Here is a 16,355-nt window from a genome sequence, read left to right on the forward strand (position 1 = left end):
CTAATTTCATATATGCAACATCACATTGCTTTTATCAATGAGGCCTTGCCATGCCCATCCATATCCAGATTGTGCTCTAGCAGGAGAGAGCATTATCCCTGTATGACAGGCTGTGTCAGGCCAGAACTGGGAAATTAACAAAAGCTTTACTTTCAGCCGCACAGGAAAACACTTGTCTTTTGGGTTACAAAATGTCAAAAATCAATGCTTAAAAAAAAACGAGCTTTATGGGAATATGCCAATTTCAGTGAACCCGTGTCTTGAACTAACTGGTGTATAAAAGAAACTGACTGGGGCTGCAAAACAATGGTGGAATTCAGATGGAAGAAAAAAAAAACGAATTTGAGCGAGAAATCACAGCAGCATTCACCATGTGTCAAAATGGGCTTTTTCAAACCAGAAAATGTGCCTGTTTTACAAGTACAATTTCGAATAAAAACGTGTCCTTGCCTAGCAATGTAAAGGGGGTTTTGCTGGGAGACATATATGGGATGTTTTATTTCAACAGGCTTGCTTCTGATTCAAAACAAAATAAAACAAAATAAAGAAATAATGACAGTGGCTACACTGGGGAAATCAGCCCAAACAGGTTTTCTGCCATGACTCAAGGGACATTTGGCTGACAACAAGAGTGGCCAAACCACCGAAAGAGGGAGCTACAATAGATTCTAGGACACATGCGTACTAATTGCTACCGTTGAAAACTTTGAATGGACCAAAAGCACTAAACATCCCAGCCCATCAGACTTTTGTCTGGGTAGAGGCCTCTTACAATAGAGATTCTGGGACACATGCGTGTGAAATAGGAAATCACACGTCCTCGCAACTTTTACTGGGAGCTTAAAAGCCAACTCAAGAGCAGCCTTGTAAGCTATGCCCTTATTTGGACAATGCTAACCATTCATCTCAAAATGCTATTCTATTAATAAACTTTTAAGACTTTTATCTCTGCAACATGACTTTGGAGGAATGTAAAAAGTGAACTGTTTAAATATCATTTTTGTGGCTTTTAAACAAGATGTGGGAGCCTTCACTGCCATATTGGGAACAGAAACGTCAGAGAATTGGATATTCTGAGGAAAGTGTACATGATGCCAATTTGAAATTCAATACTAATCTGTACCAATGGATGAAGTTATAGAATTTTTAGGTTGAATATTTATCACTGAAAATGACGGGAAATTATAAGACGGATGAAACAAAGTCTTACAAACTACAGAGTTAGACTGTAATGTTTGTGTGAAATACGTAATCTGCCTAGATAATTTGTAAAAATGCCACAATTGCGTACATGTGTAATTTATGTGAAGAATGATTTTAGCTGAAGTAACTGTGGGATGATCCTTTGCATTTTAAAGCCCACCTCATAAAGCTGATGTCATGTCCCTAAAAATCCAACCAGCTAACAGCAAGGTGGTAACAATCACCCTTGACCATTCCAGTTGTTTAGAGGCGTGCCCAGCTAAGCCTGCCCCACCATATAATCCTACAATGTCACCATGCCTTATAAGTAATGGAGGCTGACAGACTCTAGACACACACTCGCTCCATAATTTACAGCCCTGCGTATCCTGATATTCTACATTCATCTTGCCTGATTCCAGATCGAACTGTAAGGCCAAAACATAGCTGACCCTATCCCAGCAAGGCTTTGATTCAGAAATCCCATTAAAACCCCAGTAACCAAGGGGGAGAGCTGTGGTACCCTTTTGGGGAGCATCCTGTGACCAGACCGGCTTTTTGCCCACTAACTGTATGCCCACTGTACCCCTGCCATACAGCTGTTGTTCTGCTAGGAGAATCCACCGCTACCTGGTCACCCGAGCCTTGGAGACCGAAACCCGGTTGACTGTTCCTAATTCCAAATTCAAGAGCAGATTGTGAGTATTCCCCATCCCATAGCAACATAGCCTACCCCATCTTGACCTTTTGTCTTTTTTCCACTTTCTAAGCAACCCTATCCATGCCTTGGTAAATTGTCCAACTGTCAGAATTCTCTGGGCTTCTGGTCTGTGATTTCCTAGCGTTAGCGCCATTCTTTCATTCACCCCATCTTGTAACTCCTTAATAATATTTGGAATAATTTAAGTAATTTCCACATAAAGAGAAACACGGCGTGGAGCGGGTTAATGCAGCCGCTTAACCTGTTTCATGGGCAGCTCTATCTTCTTGATAATCTAGTATAACCTTTTTCTTTCCAAACCGATTTTCTCTCTTTAACACCTTTATTTTTCCAAAACCAAACCTCCTTTTACCTTGCCAATCTCATCCAATTCTTCGGCTACAGCCATCCTTTTACTTCTATATTGCCCCTGTGATGTGCATCTATTCCCCAGCCCAAAAACTGCATTCTGATTTTGAGTATTTCACCAGTTTTTCTTAAAAAACCTTTTTGACATTTAAAACTGCAAATGAGTGAAATGCAACTTTCCAACGTGTGATTCGGATGCATTGTGTTCTTACTTTCAGCTTGTTTTTGAACTGTATGCCTTTTGTTGATACCTTGCCTTGTGGTTGCTAGTGTTTATACATTTGTGCTATTGTGAGAAATCATATTTGCCTCATTGATTTAACCGTACATTAATTAATTGTCAAATTCCGAGTGTCATTTCATGCCATTGCAAAGGGCTTTAAAATGGCCTCTTATTTTGTGAGGGAAGGTTGGATTTTTATTCTGCTTGCTATCTCATATCCCAGACTCCTTGCTGCTTCTTTCTATGCTCTCCAAATTCGATTCATTAGGGTTTGGGAGAGCATTGCAGGGGAAATCTTAACTCAGGTGCTATCTATTTCAAAACTGTTCCTACTCATTTGTGCTTTGGATATGTTCTTGTAGAAGGTTAACCAAGTGTATTTCAGTGGTTTTCGTTGTAATTATCACGCCATTGGTGATTGCTGCCCAATAAAAAAAATGTGTGTGATTTCTTTGAATTTTAAAATAAATAAATATTGCATTCCCACCAACCGGCCTTGTTCATGGTCCATTATGACCCGGTTTATTTGTAAAAGCGGGTGTGAGATGGGTTGTGTTCCATCTCAAATTGAATTTGCAGAAAATAAAGAGAAAGCATACCAATTGTGTTCTACATCCAAAGCTAAGGGCAAAGGTTCTGGTCCGATGTGTGTAGCCTGATTGAAATCCTTAAAGTTGTGTGCATTAGGGGATAAGATGTTCATGACACGTTTCTCAAGGTATTCATAAATATTACCTTGATAGATGACGCCCATAATGCAAAAGGTGCAGAAAGTGCTGTGATTTTCAAGGCTCATATAAAATCATGAATTGAAAAAGGCTGCAAGGAAGGTATGATTGTGCCCACCCAAATGTCTCAGTTACTATAATGCAAAATGTAGACAAAAGCATAAGTATGTGTGCAGACCCCAGATCATAATAGCATATGGGTTGATGGTGTGACTTGGTCACACTGGAGCGGCAAGGGAATGGGGTTTGGGAGGTCTCTTGGGATGGGAATCACTGCTCATTTTGCAATTCTAACGCTAGAGGTGGTAGGCGGAGGATCACCCAGGGCCTGCAGATTTAAGGACCTCAGAGATCCAGCGACAAACCTTTACAATGTTATGCACGACAGGCTAGCTCACAGCTGGATGCTTGTAACAAAGAAAAATGCTTAAGGGTCTCAGTTAATTAGTTCTAATGTATGTCAATGACCTACTAGAATACAGTTCTGATTGATTCTAGCATGTCTCAAAGATCTGCCTTAATTCACAAATGAATGTTTGTAATGTGGTTCTGAGGTTACCATGCTACTGAATACTATGTTGCTTGTTGCTTACTATGTCATTTTTCTTTGCTTTCAGGTGGCAACAATCAGCCAAGGGGTCAGGAATGTCCACTATCCCTCAGCCCTCGGGTGCCAAAGCCGATGCTCTCAGGGAAGAAATGGAAGAGGCGGCCAATCGAGTAGAAATTTGTAGGGTATGTCCATGGTAGAAGAAGTGTTATTTCTCAGGCCTGGGTTCACTGACATACAATGCCAAAGCAAGAGACGTCTGAAAAATGGAGTGATTTCTGAGTTGGTATTTTGGTTACCCACTCCCTACTGATTGCTCATTTTCCCAAATATGCGGAAACAGTCCTACGTGGAATTAATTGTGGTGTACGGTGTCTCACAAGAATACGCACACACATTCTCCTCAACTGATGTGTGTGTGATGCATGGGCACCTGCTGCTCTCTTTCATTCTGAGTATGGCTCATGTTGTTGTAGCTGTGCTGCCACACTCTTTCTTCACTCTCTCTTGCAAAAGCTTGTGCTCTGGTACCTCCACAGGTTTCTCAGTCTTTCAAGTGTCCTTTGGAATTTTACCGCCAAGTTCCTGCATTCAATATTTTTCTTTTCAATCAATCTCACAAATAATTTAAGAAACGTGGCCTTTATGTGCCAGCTTTAAACTTTTCTTGTATCATTCACTCTCCAAATGACTATAGGAACTGCGCCTTCGAGTTCTAGCATGCAATGCCGCCTGGTATTCAGTTTCCTATTGACTTTAGAAACATTGTTTTCCAGCACCAGCATGCAGTGTTTCTTTTTGTAATATGTTTCTCGTTGGCTTTTGGCATACGGCCTACATGCTCCACCATACAGTGTTTCTCTTGGCTCTCATTTTCTCTGTGGCTTTAGAAGCCTGGCTTGCAAGGTGCCAGCAATCGGCGGGTGTGGGGAATTCGACCATCCGCATGGTGGGAGTGAGCTCACCTGGGCTTTTTTTGAAATTTTAAAAGAAATTGAATGATGGCAGATCAACCTCTGGAAAATGTGTGGGGTAATCCCCACACAGTTTCCTATGCTCACTGCGTGACACATGCATAGGCCCATGGAGACACAGCCTACAGGCGCAGTCACCACCCGGTCATATTTAGTTGGGATCTGACAGGTGGTGAACAACATGCATCTCCAAAATGATAGAGGGCCAAACCTTCCCCCTGCCATAGCAAGCCTAATTAACTAACAAAGACTCCATGGAACAGCCCAGTCGTTTTGTTGAGCACAGTAGCCGGTGGCAGCATTCACAGACAAATCAGAGTTTAATTCAAACAGGCCCACGTGGGGCCTGGCTGTAGAGGCTAACGAAGGAGACTAGAATCCCCAATACCCTTTCATATGCACTGTGACAATCTGAAGCCAGCTCCGCCCTCAGTATTGATTGACAATGAAATCTCATGTCTGGGACTGCACATATTACAGTAGTCATCCCTGCAGGAGGACCCCATTTAGAAGGTACCAGAATGTAGTGTGGAGGAGCCAGAGAGTCTCGTCTCGCTGCAGCTTCAAGGGAGACCTGCTGCCTTTTTTTTCAGTAACCACAGAGAGCTCCATTAAATAGAGAACCTTTGCTCCACAACAGACAGGAAGATGGGTGGGACTTAGTAGTACATGTGTTCACCCCTTTGCCCTTTTCTGTTGTAAAGCACTCTGGTTATAACCTCTCACATACAGGAGATTGTTGGTGGGGACCCAAGATTGGTTCATTAAGGTACGCTTAGCCTACATCAATACTTGTGGTCAATTTGACTTTAAAAGAAGGCAAAGAACCTCTTTTGGAAGATCATCTGAAGGCTTTATCTGAAGCAGAAAGAAGAGCTCAGCATTGGACCGTGGCTGAAGGTACAGTGTGCCTTACATCTTCTGCCAGTGAAGGAAGACCAGGACCTCCAAGAGAGAATCAAGATCCCTCCCCTAAACATCTCCCAGGGAACAGAGGGAGATATAGAAACCAGACGACCCTGCAGCAGCTCCAGAATCGGTACCCAGCCAGCACATAGTGTGCCCTGCTAGACTCTGCAGCAAGCTTGCTAGGTGGGTAGTACCAGAGAGTCTCTGAACCAAACCAAGGACGAGCCAGCTGCCTGCAACACTCTCCTCAGCTTTGGGCCATCTGCCTTAAAGGATAACACAAGCCCAGTGAAGAAGCTAGGAGGAGTGCATCGACAAGCATCTACTGACATCCTCCTTAAAGGACATTTTCGAGCCAGGCGATCCCCTCGTGCTGCAACCGACTGCACCGCTGAGTATTGTTACGCCGCAGTTGCTAATGTCATCTGAGACGCCTTGTCCGGTGCTTTAGAACTGCCGAAAAGCACTGAGACAATAATGTCTGACCCAGAGCCGTCGTGTAGACCGGCCTGCAGCCATCTGCCCAGCTTTGTTCACCGAACTGCCTATCACATGATACCCGCATCTGTCGCCCATCTTGAACTGTGTCGCAGAAGCTGCAAATCGCCCTGAAACCGACTCAACCATGTTGAGCACCAAGAACTCCTACAACAGAAGGTACATTGTGCTTCTGTCCCCCTCGGTCTTCTTTGAAGGTCCCTAGTGATATTTTATGACTCATTGATCCCTTTGTGTTGAAACCAAGTATCCTTGAACTATTGTAATTAATTACTATAACGTCTACCCTCCTGCATTTCTTTTACTTCTTTGAAACTGTCTGTCCTCTGCATTACAGGGTGGGTTGTATGTTGTAGTTTTCTAGAACTGTATGTTTTGATAATAATAAAGTCGATATTTTTATACAACCTTGACTGGACAGTGCCTTTTATCATTGGGTAGTAATTGTATTTTCGCTGTGTTGCAACTAACCAACGATCCACAACCTTTCATAGATAAGCCTGCCATTCCATCCACGTTACGAAAATTGGGCAATGAGGTTTATAATTTGCTATTGTGTTCCCAATCTGTTCAGATCCCTCTGGTGTACCAGAGGTGTGGGTATGATTGATGGCTTAAAGACTGATATTCATCCCTGGATCACTGGTGCCCCGAAAGTTGATTTGTCACAGCGGATCTCTTTGCAATGCAGTTCTATATAGTTCTAGGAACCTTGCCTTCATGTTTGAGCAGGCTAGCAGGTTCGAGTTTACTGTTCGATAACTTTTTCAAACTTCTCTCTGTCCAGTGGCATTCTCCTAGGTATTTCGTCTTTCCAATGCCAGTCTTCTGTGAACAATGCTCCAGCCTGAAATCCCCTCACCTCTGTATCTCCTCCTCCTGGTCCACTCACTCCGCGCAGACCTCCCTTTCCGGAAAACACTCTCTCGTTCCACTTGGCACAGGATCTGTTGTTCCCTGTCCAACTCTCGCACTCAACCCTGCTCTGGGATGGCTTATGTTCTGGTGTCTGGGTATGTTACTTGCCTCATTTTTGCTGCTCCTCGCCCGGGGTGATTGTCTGGCATCCCAACCTTCTTGGAAACTTTGAATTTTTCCCATCACCGCATGACATCTCTTGCAGAACTCCCTCTGGAGTGTTCACTCCCCTTCCTTCTCAGTCCCTCTTCTCTTCTTCAGCCAGATGACAATGGTCATGAAAAATAAACCAGGTTTCCTCGTTGGTGGCAAGGAGTCCAATTTCAATTATTATATGATTCTGGACTAGGATCCAGTTGATTGCATTCAATTTAATTGGTATGTTGAGTGAATTTGTTTTGGTCTGTGGTAAGACACATTGCCATATTTTCACCAACTTCAATTATTTGAATTACAATGAACATCCTGACGGTTAACCAATGCGACGGTTAACCAAGGCCTCTACCATAATGTTTTGTCTGCCTTCATGATGAATAGAAACATCTTTTTTTTTATTTTCCACTGTCAGAAGAAACTTGCTATTTGGCATTTGGTCTTGTCCTGGTATTAATAGGGCTTGGGTTGATCTATCATTTCCATTTTTCACTTGATTCAGCTGTAACTAGCTGCCTTGTATCCACATTCCAGCATGATCAATGCAACGCTTTACGCCAGCTTCTGATTCTGGACACCACTCAGAGTTATTTGAACTTGTGAGTGTTGTCGGATATGATCTCTGACTTTCATTGGAATTTTCTTTGAGTGATATAAGGAAGCCATAATACATTTGATGAATAGAAAAGGCAATAGTGTTGATCCCATGCTTATCCCTTCTTAGCATAGAATCAAATCCACTAATGGGTTTACATTGCTCGCTGTTGGCCTAAAGCGGGTGAAACCCTGAAAGTCTCACTGTGCCCAGTGCCCACACACGTAATGGATGCTAGAAGTAGAGCTTCTTGGATAATTAAGTCAAATTCAGAAAATAGCTGTAATAGCATTGATAGGATGTATACCCACCTTCCTGCTCATTCTTATATGCCATCACCTATAAGTCGAAGATCCATCTGTGTTCCATGGTCTGGCCTTGACCATGGTTGTAGATGATGAAGTCGAACGTTTACTTCCAGGTGTTCTTGAGGTTGTATGCACACTATTGATTCCAGTAGTTTTCAAATCAATTGAACTGATGCAATGGGCTTATATATTTCCGGGTTGCCTAGGTAATGGATGGTGATAGAGTTAATGCTGGAGTTTATAGTTGTATTTTCTATGATAAATAGGTGTATGGCTTTTCCCATTCTTCACAATGCAGTTTGAAATGTGTGGCCTTCTAAAATGTGATGCTCCCACCTCGAAACAGCATTTTTGGTCGGTCTAACTTCCGGAGAAGGTATATCTCTCTTAAGGATACTTTCGAACGGAACACAAAGGTTGCCATGAGGTCTTACTTGAACCAGGAAGGGATCGATTTTTTTCAGATTAACAGGTTTTTCTTGTCAACTGTCAGTTTTAATTGAACGTCATGCTACCACAAATGTGCTTTTGTGAACATTAGACAGTGTAAAGATTGCTTGTCGGAGGTCAGCGTTTCTCCCCTTTCTGCGATACTGAAAACGTTTACGTTGACTCATGTGGCTTCCGGTTGTACCCCTCACTCTGTTTGTAACACTTTTAGGAGGCGAAGCTTAGGGATTGAAGATGAGCACTAGTTGAAGCAATCTTGTGTGGTCCTAGAAGACCCCAGACAAAAAGTGTGTCTTATGAAAAAACGTTCATCAGACCTTGGGTCGCCTGTAATGTACTAAAAACTACTGAAGCAAATTACACTATTGCATATAATGTAGACCCCAGCTCAGCCTATGAGAGATGGTCAGGAGCACTTCCCCTGCATCTTGACGTTCTCCCTACAAGAGGACCATGGGTTTAGAAGCTGCCTGTGACCATTGATATCTGAATCATTGTTTTGCCACTGAGCCCTGGGGGTGGCCTTGATCATTCTTTTCTGTGGGTGCGGGATGTGGGGCATACTATTTCTTTTCCGCAGATGGTTTCTATGCTACATTGCAACACTGTGCATATGAAAGCCTTGTTTCCAGAGCCTATTCACCCTTATTGCTAGAGAAGAAGCTGCATGGAGCATTAACCCATGATTGCCACTAGCAATGATGTGGGTGAAGGGTGCAGATCATACCTTTTTACGCCCACTTAGCGTGTTGCCTTCTAGATCAGGGTTGTCTAATTGCAGGCCTCGAAGGCTGGTATCCTGATGGGTTTACAGGATATCCCTCATTAATATTCATGAGAAAAAATGTGCATACATTTAGAACTGTATGCACATTTCTCATTAATATTAATGAGGGGTATCCTGAAAAGCCATCAGAATTCAAGCCGTCGAGGCCTGAAGTTGGACATACCTGTGCTAGACAGAGACATGTGTTGAAGTAGATCTTCTTTCCAGTGACTTGTAGTGAGTTCCCACTACCAGCTCTTGCACACGCGCATTGGGGATACACTAACATATCTGCAAGATGACTAATGACTTCTGGGGGAACCGATGGAGAATGGGGGAGCAGCAAGGTGAAGCTACCGGCTCCTGAACTACAGTCTGCAGTGCCTCCTTATTAAAACAAATATTCTACATAGTGCTGTTCATCCTTTGCTCCCCGCATTGTGCCTAGCATCTCACATCCCTTTCTAAACACACTAACCATAATGGAGACCTGAATACCTCGCCGGCTCCAACGCCTGCCGATCCCTTTGCTCCCTTTGCCCAGGTTGAAAAGGTGATTGCCCTGTGAAAAGGCTTTGCATTATGGAAATATGCACACGCCATTTCAGATAACGTAAAAGTGGTTATGGAGGTCCTCAGGGGTGAAATGAGTCCCCTATGGTGGCCATTTTGAAAAGCAAACCACTGTTCCCAATGTAGCACTCCTGGCATCGTCATCTACTAGACTCTGCCTGGTTCTGTTGGTATATAACGAGCATCCTAAAGTTAGGCTTTCATATTTGCCAACACAAATATCCCTTTCACTTGAACGGACCCCATTCATCTCTACATGCTTGTTCTGGACATCTGGTGCCACAGTGCTTTTCTACTGCTCATGTCAGTTTATGGACACAGATTTACCCACACTCCTGTTACTCAAAATAGTAATATGGGCATTCATTGTCACCAGTTTAAAATACCCAAATTTGCCTTACAAGAGAAACCTTAATAGTTGAAGCATACTGTATTTCTAGCGGTCCAGAAGATTACAGAGGACCAGGACATTTAAACTGGCATAATTTGGCCTAGGTATATCGGATGGATGCAGGGCTTTTTGTGCTGTCGCCATTTTGCCATAAATGCATTTTCTTAATAATGTGACTGTGCCCGATATCATTGCTTAATTTATTTTGACAGTGTATGTGCTGGTGAGAAGCTTACCTGTCCTTGAGAACAAGCCTCATGCTGCTCAGGTAAAAAGCCAAAAGAGACCAGTTCTGTATTCTTCACAAATCCAGAACACAGATGGGATAATCTGACCCCAGTGATGATGGGCAAAGACTTCTATGCAACAAACAGGAGTGCCTTTGTTCATGGCGGATCTCGTAGTCTAGGCAGTGAAGGAAGGAGCCAAGAATGTCCATATGCCCAGTTGGGAATGGCTGGGCTGTGTGTTTAATGTATTCATAAACAATGCAGACATCTGTTTGCAGAGATTGCCAGGGAGGGTCCCGGGTTCAGGACAATGTAATCCCCCTGGTTCGTGCAGAGAATACCGTTGAGCAAATTCTGAATAGTTTCCAGAATTAGGGTTTCCACAAATTAGCAATCAATGTCAGATCGAGCCAATATTCCTGTGTAACAAGAAGAGTCAAACCCGATTGCTTAGAATGTATGCCATAACCTTGTATAGCCACATTGAATTACCTCAGCGCCCACTTACCCTCTTCTTAATTTAGCTGTCATCTCCACTGGCGAGAGGAGACAATACACTTTTCAATAATCATAGGGCCATACATTGATGAGACTGTAATTTGGGAATCAATCTCTTTACAAAACTCCTTCAAATATTAAAATATGTCGAAAATAATTTCACCATACACAGTAACTTCAAATACATATTAAAGAAGAAAGAGGAAATAAAAAATCATTACAGATTTTTGACCAACGTCACATGATAACCTCAGTCCATTTGACCAATTCAGTACATTTAGCAATTTCCCATTAAATACCAAGATATTTTTTTCTTCTTTTTTTGACGTTGGTCAAAAATCTGTAATGATTTAATTTTTTTTCTTTTCCTTTTTCTTCTTTAATATGTATTTGAAGTTACTATTGAAGTCTTAATGTGATGTATGGTGAAATTATTATGACATTTTTCTTTTATTTCTATTTGTGTTTTCTTAAAAAAAAAGAATCTTTTTGTCCAGTTCGACTGTGACTAACACCAAGAACTCGTTTAGGGCCAATATCAGGAAAATATTAGTGCCCCACATGCATCTACACCAGAAAAGATTCACTGAGTCCTCCAAATTTTTATCATATTTATCTTTGAAGCTCTCCAAACGCATAGCATCAAAGTAAGGACACATAATACCTATGCGTCTCAAGGTCTCAGAAGAGTCTTTGACCCCCCAGAATCTACATTGGTTCTCGGAATGGTTGTGTGCTGACATTGTGGGAAAATCCTTCCAATGCTGAATCCTTTCATAAATCGGCAATTGGTTAAGCTTAAATCGCATAAAACTCATTTGATCAATTAGGCATGGAAACCCTTGAATGTAGAGTGGTATACATTCCCTAGCATGGACTACTTACCTGGCCGTCTTCCTTTGAATCTTCTGATTCTGGGGTAGACCACATATTTCAGTCCAGAAACACAATATTACTGTAATGGGATAACTACAAACAATGGGATGAGTCATCCTGGGTGTGTTTAAAGATATCCAATGGCAGGGCCTTCAGAACTTAATATTTTCAGTTTGGTGCTGGTGCTCTTCAATGCCCGTCCTTTTAAGCGTGCATAGCATGCAACTGTGCCATCATCCAGCACAATCAATGGGCAATGTCCATCATCAAAGTTAATATTCCTCTTTGCGGGCACTAGAGAGAAGTAGTGGTGAAGGGCAGTGGGGGATTTATGTTTTTAAGCATTACACGAAGCATCCTTGAAGAAGTCCTACGTGTTCTAAAAAATAAATATTTGTATACAGTCTCAATGCCACATGTTATTATGTACTGAATGCTTAACAATTAGCTTTCTTTATTTAACTGTGCTCTATAGGGCTGACAAAAGAATACAAGGGAATAATATGCTTAAGAATAATTAAATCCTGTTTAAAATAATCTTTAAATAACTATTTCCCGGGTTAAGTGGGTGAAGAGTGCACGGAGAGATGGGTGCAGATGGGTGTAGCAGGGGGGGTAGTGAAGCCACCAAGAAAACAGATAATGTAGATTTGCATGTATGCCACATGTCGGCTGCGCACACGACTACCACCAAGAGTCTAAGAGCTGCTGAGCAGTTTACCCCCAACATTAAGTGCCAGCCTGACTTAGGGGTTGTGGTTCATGAACGCTGGTTTCGCTACCACTTTTGGGTAGTTACGATGCAAAACAGCAGCACCGCACAACACCATATGCTCTTCTTTCCTCAGCAGCGCACTCCTTTACATCAGGCACCCAGAGAAATACTTTAATAGTCGCCCCAGAGCTTTCATTTCTGTAATAAAGAAGACATGTTGAGAATGTGCTAAGTGACCAACTGTTCATTTTTAGTTTAACAGTTGATACTTCGTTTTCTTTAGAGTTCCAGTACAGGGCTCGCAAATTCTACTAGCCCACTAGCATTGGCAACTAGTTTTTGTGATGGGCGAGTACCATTGGCATGATACTCGTCCTTGCTGGCAAGTATGGGGATGTTAGAAACTTATTTTTCATTTCCTGCAAACACACTTTGTGTGCAGTAAATGGCAAATACAGGTTTCACTACATGCGCCATTTTACAAAAAGCATTGGTAAATATGTTGTCTCCAGTCACTTTGGGGCAAGTATATTTCTTTTAGGACGAATATGTAAACTAAGGAACTCGCCCTGCAGGGCTAGTGTGATTTTTAAAAATGTGCAAGTCCTCCAGTAGATGGCAGAGATCCAGGTTCCAATGTTCTTAACTTAAAAAAATGTGTAAAGGCCCTCGCTTTTTGTAGAAAGGGAAGACTTGCTGTAGTGTGTTTAGCATGTTTCTATAAATAGCCTATTAATGCTTTCTAAATGATGCAATAATTGCCTTAATACATTGGCTTGATCTGATATTATTGCTTGATTTATTTTGTCTGTTTGTGTGCTGGTGGGAAGTGTCCCTTCCCAAAACATTTCAGAGCAACCCCAAAGCTGCACAGCTAAAATACCATAAAAGAGCTTAGGCTCATAAACTCCAATACACATTAGTTAGAGTGTTCAGGCTAAATTCCCACTCAGGGTTGTCCAACTTCAGCCTTCGAGGGCCGGGATCCTGACGGGTTTTCAGGATATCCCTCATAAATATTCATGAGGAAAAATATGCATACATTTAGAATCATTGTATGCAAATGTATCTCATGAATATTAATGAGGGGGTATCCTGAAAACCTGACATGTATCCTGCCCTTGGGGCCTCGAGTTGGATAAGCCTTCCAGCTCATGTTATGTACAACAAAGTGATTGGGTAGTTCCTTTTGCCCAGTTGGCTGTGCTCTGCTCTCACCCTATTTGATGTAGTCACACACAATCTCGAAGAACAGAGAAGTGGGGTGCTGTGCTAACCTGATGGTCCTTTGTCTGAGAGCCTAAAGATTTTCTGAGTCATGGTCCCACAAACCAGAGATCAATGTAATATCTAAAGGCTATCATGTGAGGCTTTTTCCGATTGCTTTACAGGAGAGCCACTACAAAGACGAACTGGGCTGGTTACCGAAGCCACATTTATAAACCGAATTGGCTGAAGTGGGCCTACTATTCCCATTGCCAAATAGGGTGGTTCTGTTGTATATTTCAAAGTTAAATGGTCATGATGATGCTCCCTGGCTGGAGAAGGATCTGGCATGTTCTTGTCGGCGGCATAATGTGGAATTGTGCAGACTTCCCATTTTTATGGCCAGTCTAAGCCTCAAAATCCTGTCCAGATATTGCCAGTATTGCTCTCATGCAACACTGGAGACTATGAGGTAAATTTAATCCTGTGCTCCTCAACCAATGTTCCTGATAGTCAACCAGTCTCATTGCAGTTCACTTGGAGACCTGGGTCATCAATGCTGCTGGATCAGGAGATCAGCCAGAAATCCACCTTGTGGTAATTCCTTCCATAAGCATTCCAATTCACACAACATCTTACCAAGAGTCATCAGATTTCTGCAGGTTGTAAAAATTCATAGCCTTTTTATATTGGGAACCGGGTGTATGAAAAAAAGGTCATTTGGATAATGCTTGTTTTATCACAGGATTTATAATAGCCTGTGTTGAAGTGACCATCAGTGATATGATATGATATGGCATTTATAAAGTGCCTATACACAAGTGTTACAAGACGCGATGAGGCAAGGGAAGGGGAACAGAGGGAAGACAAAGACAACGTTCTTACTAGGCCAGGTGACATTAAGATCATGCAAGTGCAGGGTAGAGGGGAAAGGGAAAGTGTGGGGGAAAGTGGGAGGGGGCAGTGCAATACATAGGATCAACAGTAAAAAATAAATAGAATAAACAAAACAGTATGTAAAAAAGTGCTGCCAGCTTGTGGCAAGTGCAGGGGTAAGTGCAGACATCAAGTATCAAGAGCTGGTGGGGACTGTAAGGATACAGAAACAGCCCCCAAGTGCAGGGGTTGCCAGAGAGGCAGTGAAGGTGTGCAGCTGGCGGGGGAGGGGCCCTGGGCCCGAGATCAGAGGGTGGCCAGTGCAGTTTCAGTCCAGAGTTCAACAGGGGAGAGGAGGAGAGAAAGCAGAAGCAAAGAGGAAGGTCTTGAGGTGCTTCTGGAACCGGAGATGGTTCTCCTCAAGTTTCAGGGAGGCAGGGAGGCTGTTCCAGAGGGAGGCCCCAGCCGAAGAAAGAGATCTACCACCACCTTGTTGCTTGGAGAAGCGACTGACCCTGAGGGAGTTTGAGGTGGATGAATGAAGAGCTCGAGAAGGAAGATATTTAGGAAGAGAGTTAAAGGTATTGAGGCCCCAGGCCCCAGAAGGTCTTGTGGACAATGCAGAGGGTTTTGAACTTAATCCTCGCAGCCACTGGGAGCCAGTGCCAAGATTTCAGTCCTGGAGAGATATGATTCCTGGGCTTGAGGCCAAGGACAAGTCTCGCTGTCCTGCTCTGGATGAGTTGCAGAGGGCGGAGAGTAGAAGCAGGCAGATTTAGAAGAGGCTGTTGCAGTAGTGCATCCTAGAGAGAACCAGAGCTCTGCAGACAGTGAGCTTCCGGGGGAAGTAGAGGAAAGGAATAATACCTCTGAGGAGATGCAGCTGGTAGTGTGACTTCTTAGAGACGTCAGAGATGTGAGGAGAGAAGGAGAGTGTGGAGTTGAAGATGGCGCAGAGGTTTTTAGCCTCACATGGGAGAAGGAAGAGGGCCAAGAGAGGCCAGACAGAGAGCGACAAGAAAGGAGAGAGCAGGTGTGCCGATGAGGAGAATCTCAGTCTTACTGGCATTAAGGCAGAGATCATTGGCGGCACACCACTCCTGGATAGCGGACAGACAGTCAGAGATGAGAGAAGGAGAAGAGGTGGCGGAAGGGAGCCTGAACATGAGCTGAGTGTCATCCGCATAGCACTGAAAGTTGGGGCAGAGAGCGTCAATGCCGTCGGAAAGAAGTGGCAGGTATTAGTTGAACAGCCAGGGAGAGAGGTTAGACCCCTGGGCAACACTACAGATAGAGATAGAGGAGAAGAAGGACACAAGTTGGACCTTGGAGTGCCGATCGGAGAGGAAAGAGGTCTGCCAAGCCAGACACACACTTCATGGTCAGATAACTAAGAAGGTAGATGGCAGTGCTGGAGTTGGCTTGGCCTGAGGGGTAGAGAGAGTGAGCTTGGAGGAAAGGAGAAAGTGATCACTCCAGGAGAGAGGATTGGTGAGAGGGATAGAAAGGGGAACTTCTGTAGAGATCAGAACATCCAGAGTGTGCTCTGCAGAGTGAGTCGGGCCAGAGGGGAGGATAGAGAGTGAGAGAGAGTTGTAAAGGTTGCAAAAGAGTCCACAGGAAGGACAGGAAGCATCCAGGTGTATGTTAAAGTCTCCAAGAATTAG

General features: G+C 43.2%; 1 protein-coding gene across 6 annotated transcripts in view; it reads left to right on the top strand.

Moving 5' to 3' along the window:
* Positions 1-16,355, top strand: part of ARHGAP44 (Rho GTPase activating protein 44) — an 819,716-nt gene that overhangs the window by 601,052 nt on the left and 202,309 nt on the right. For all 6 annotated transcript variants that reach the window (XM_069654562.1, XM_069654566.1, XM_069654567.1 and 3 more), the window contains one exon: positions 3,820-3,937. In XM_069654562.1, the coding sequence (XP_069510663.1) occupies positions 3,820-3,937 (118 nt within the window). The remainder of the gene's footprint in view (positions 1-3,819; positions 3,938-16,355) is intronic.

The sequence above is a fragment of the Ambystoma mexicanum genome, chromosome 3q (genome assembly GCF_040938575.1).
Source record: "Ambystoma mexicanum isolate Mex_15411 chromosome 3q, UKY_AmexF1_1, whole genome shotgun sequence".
NCBI lineage: Eukaryota > Metazoa > Chordata > Amphibia > Caudata > Ambystomatidae > Ambystoma > Ambystoma mexicanum.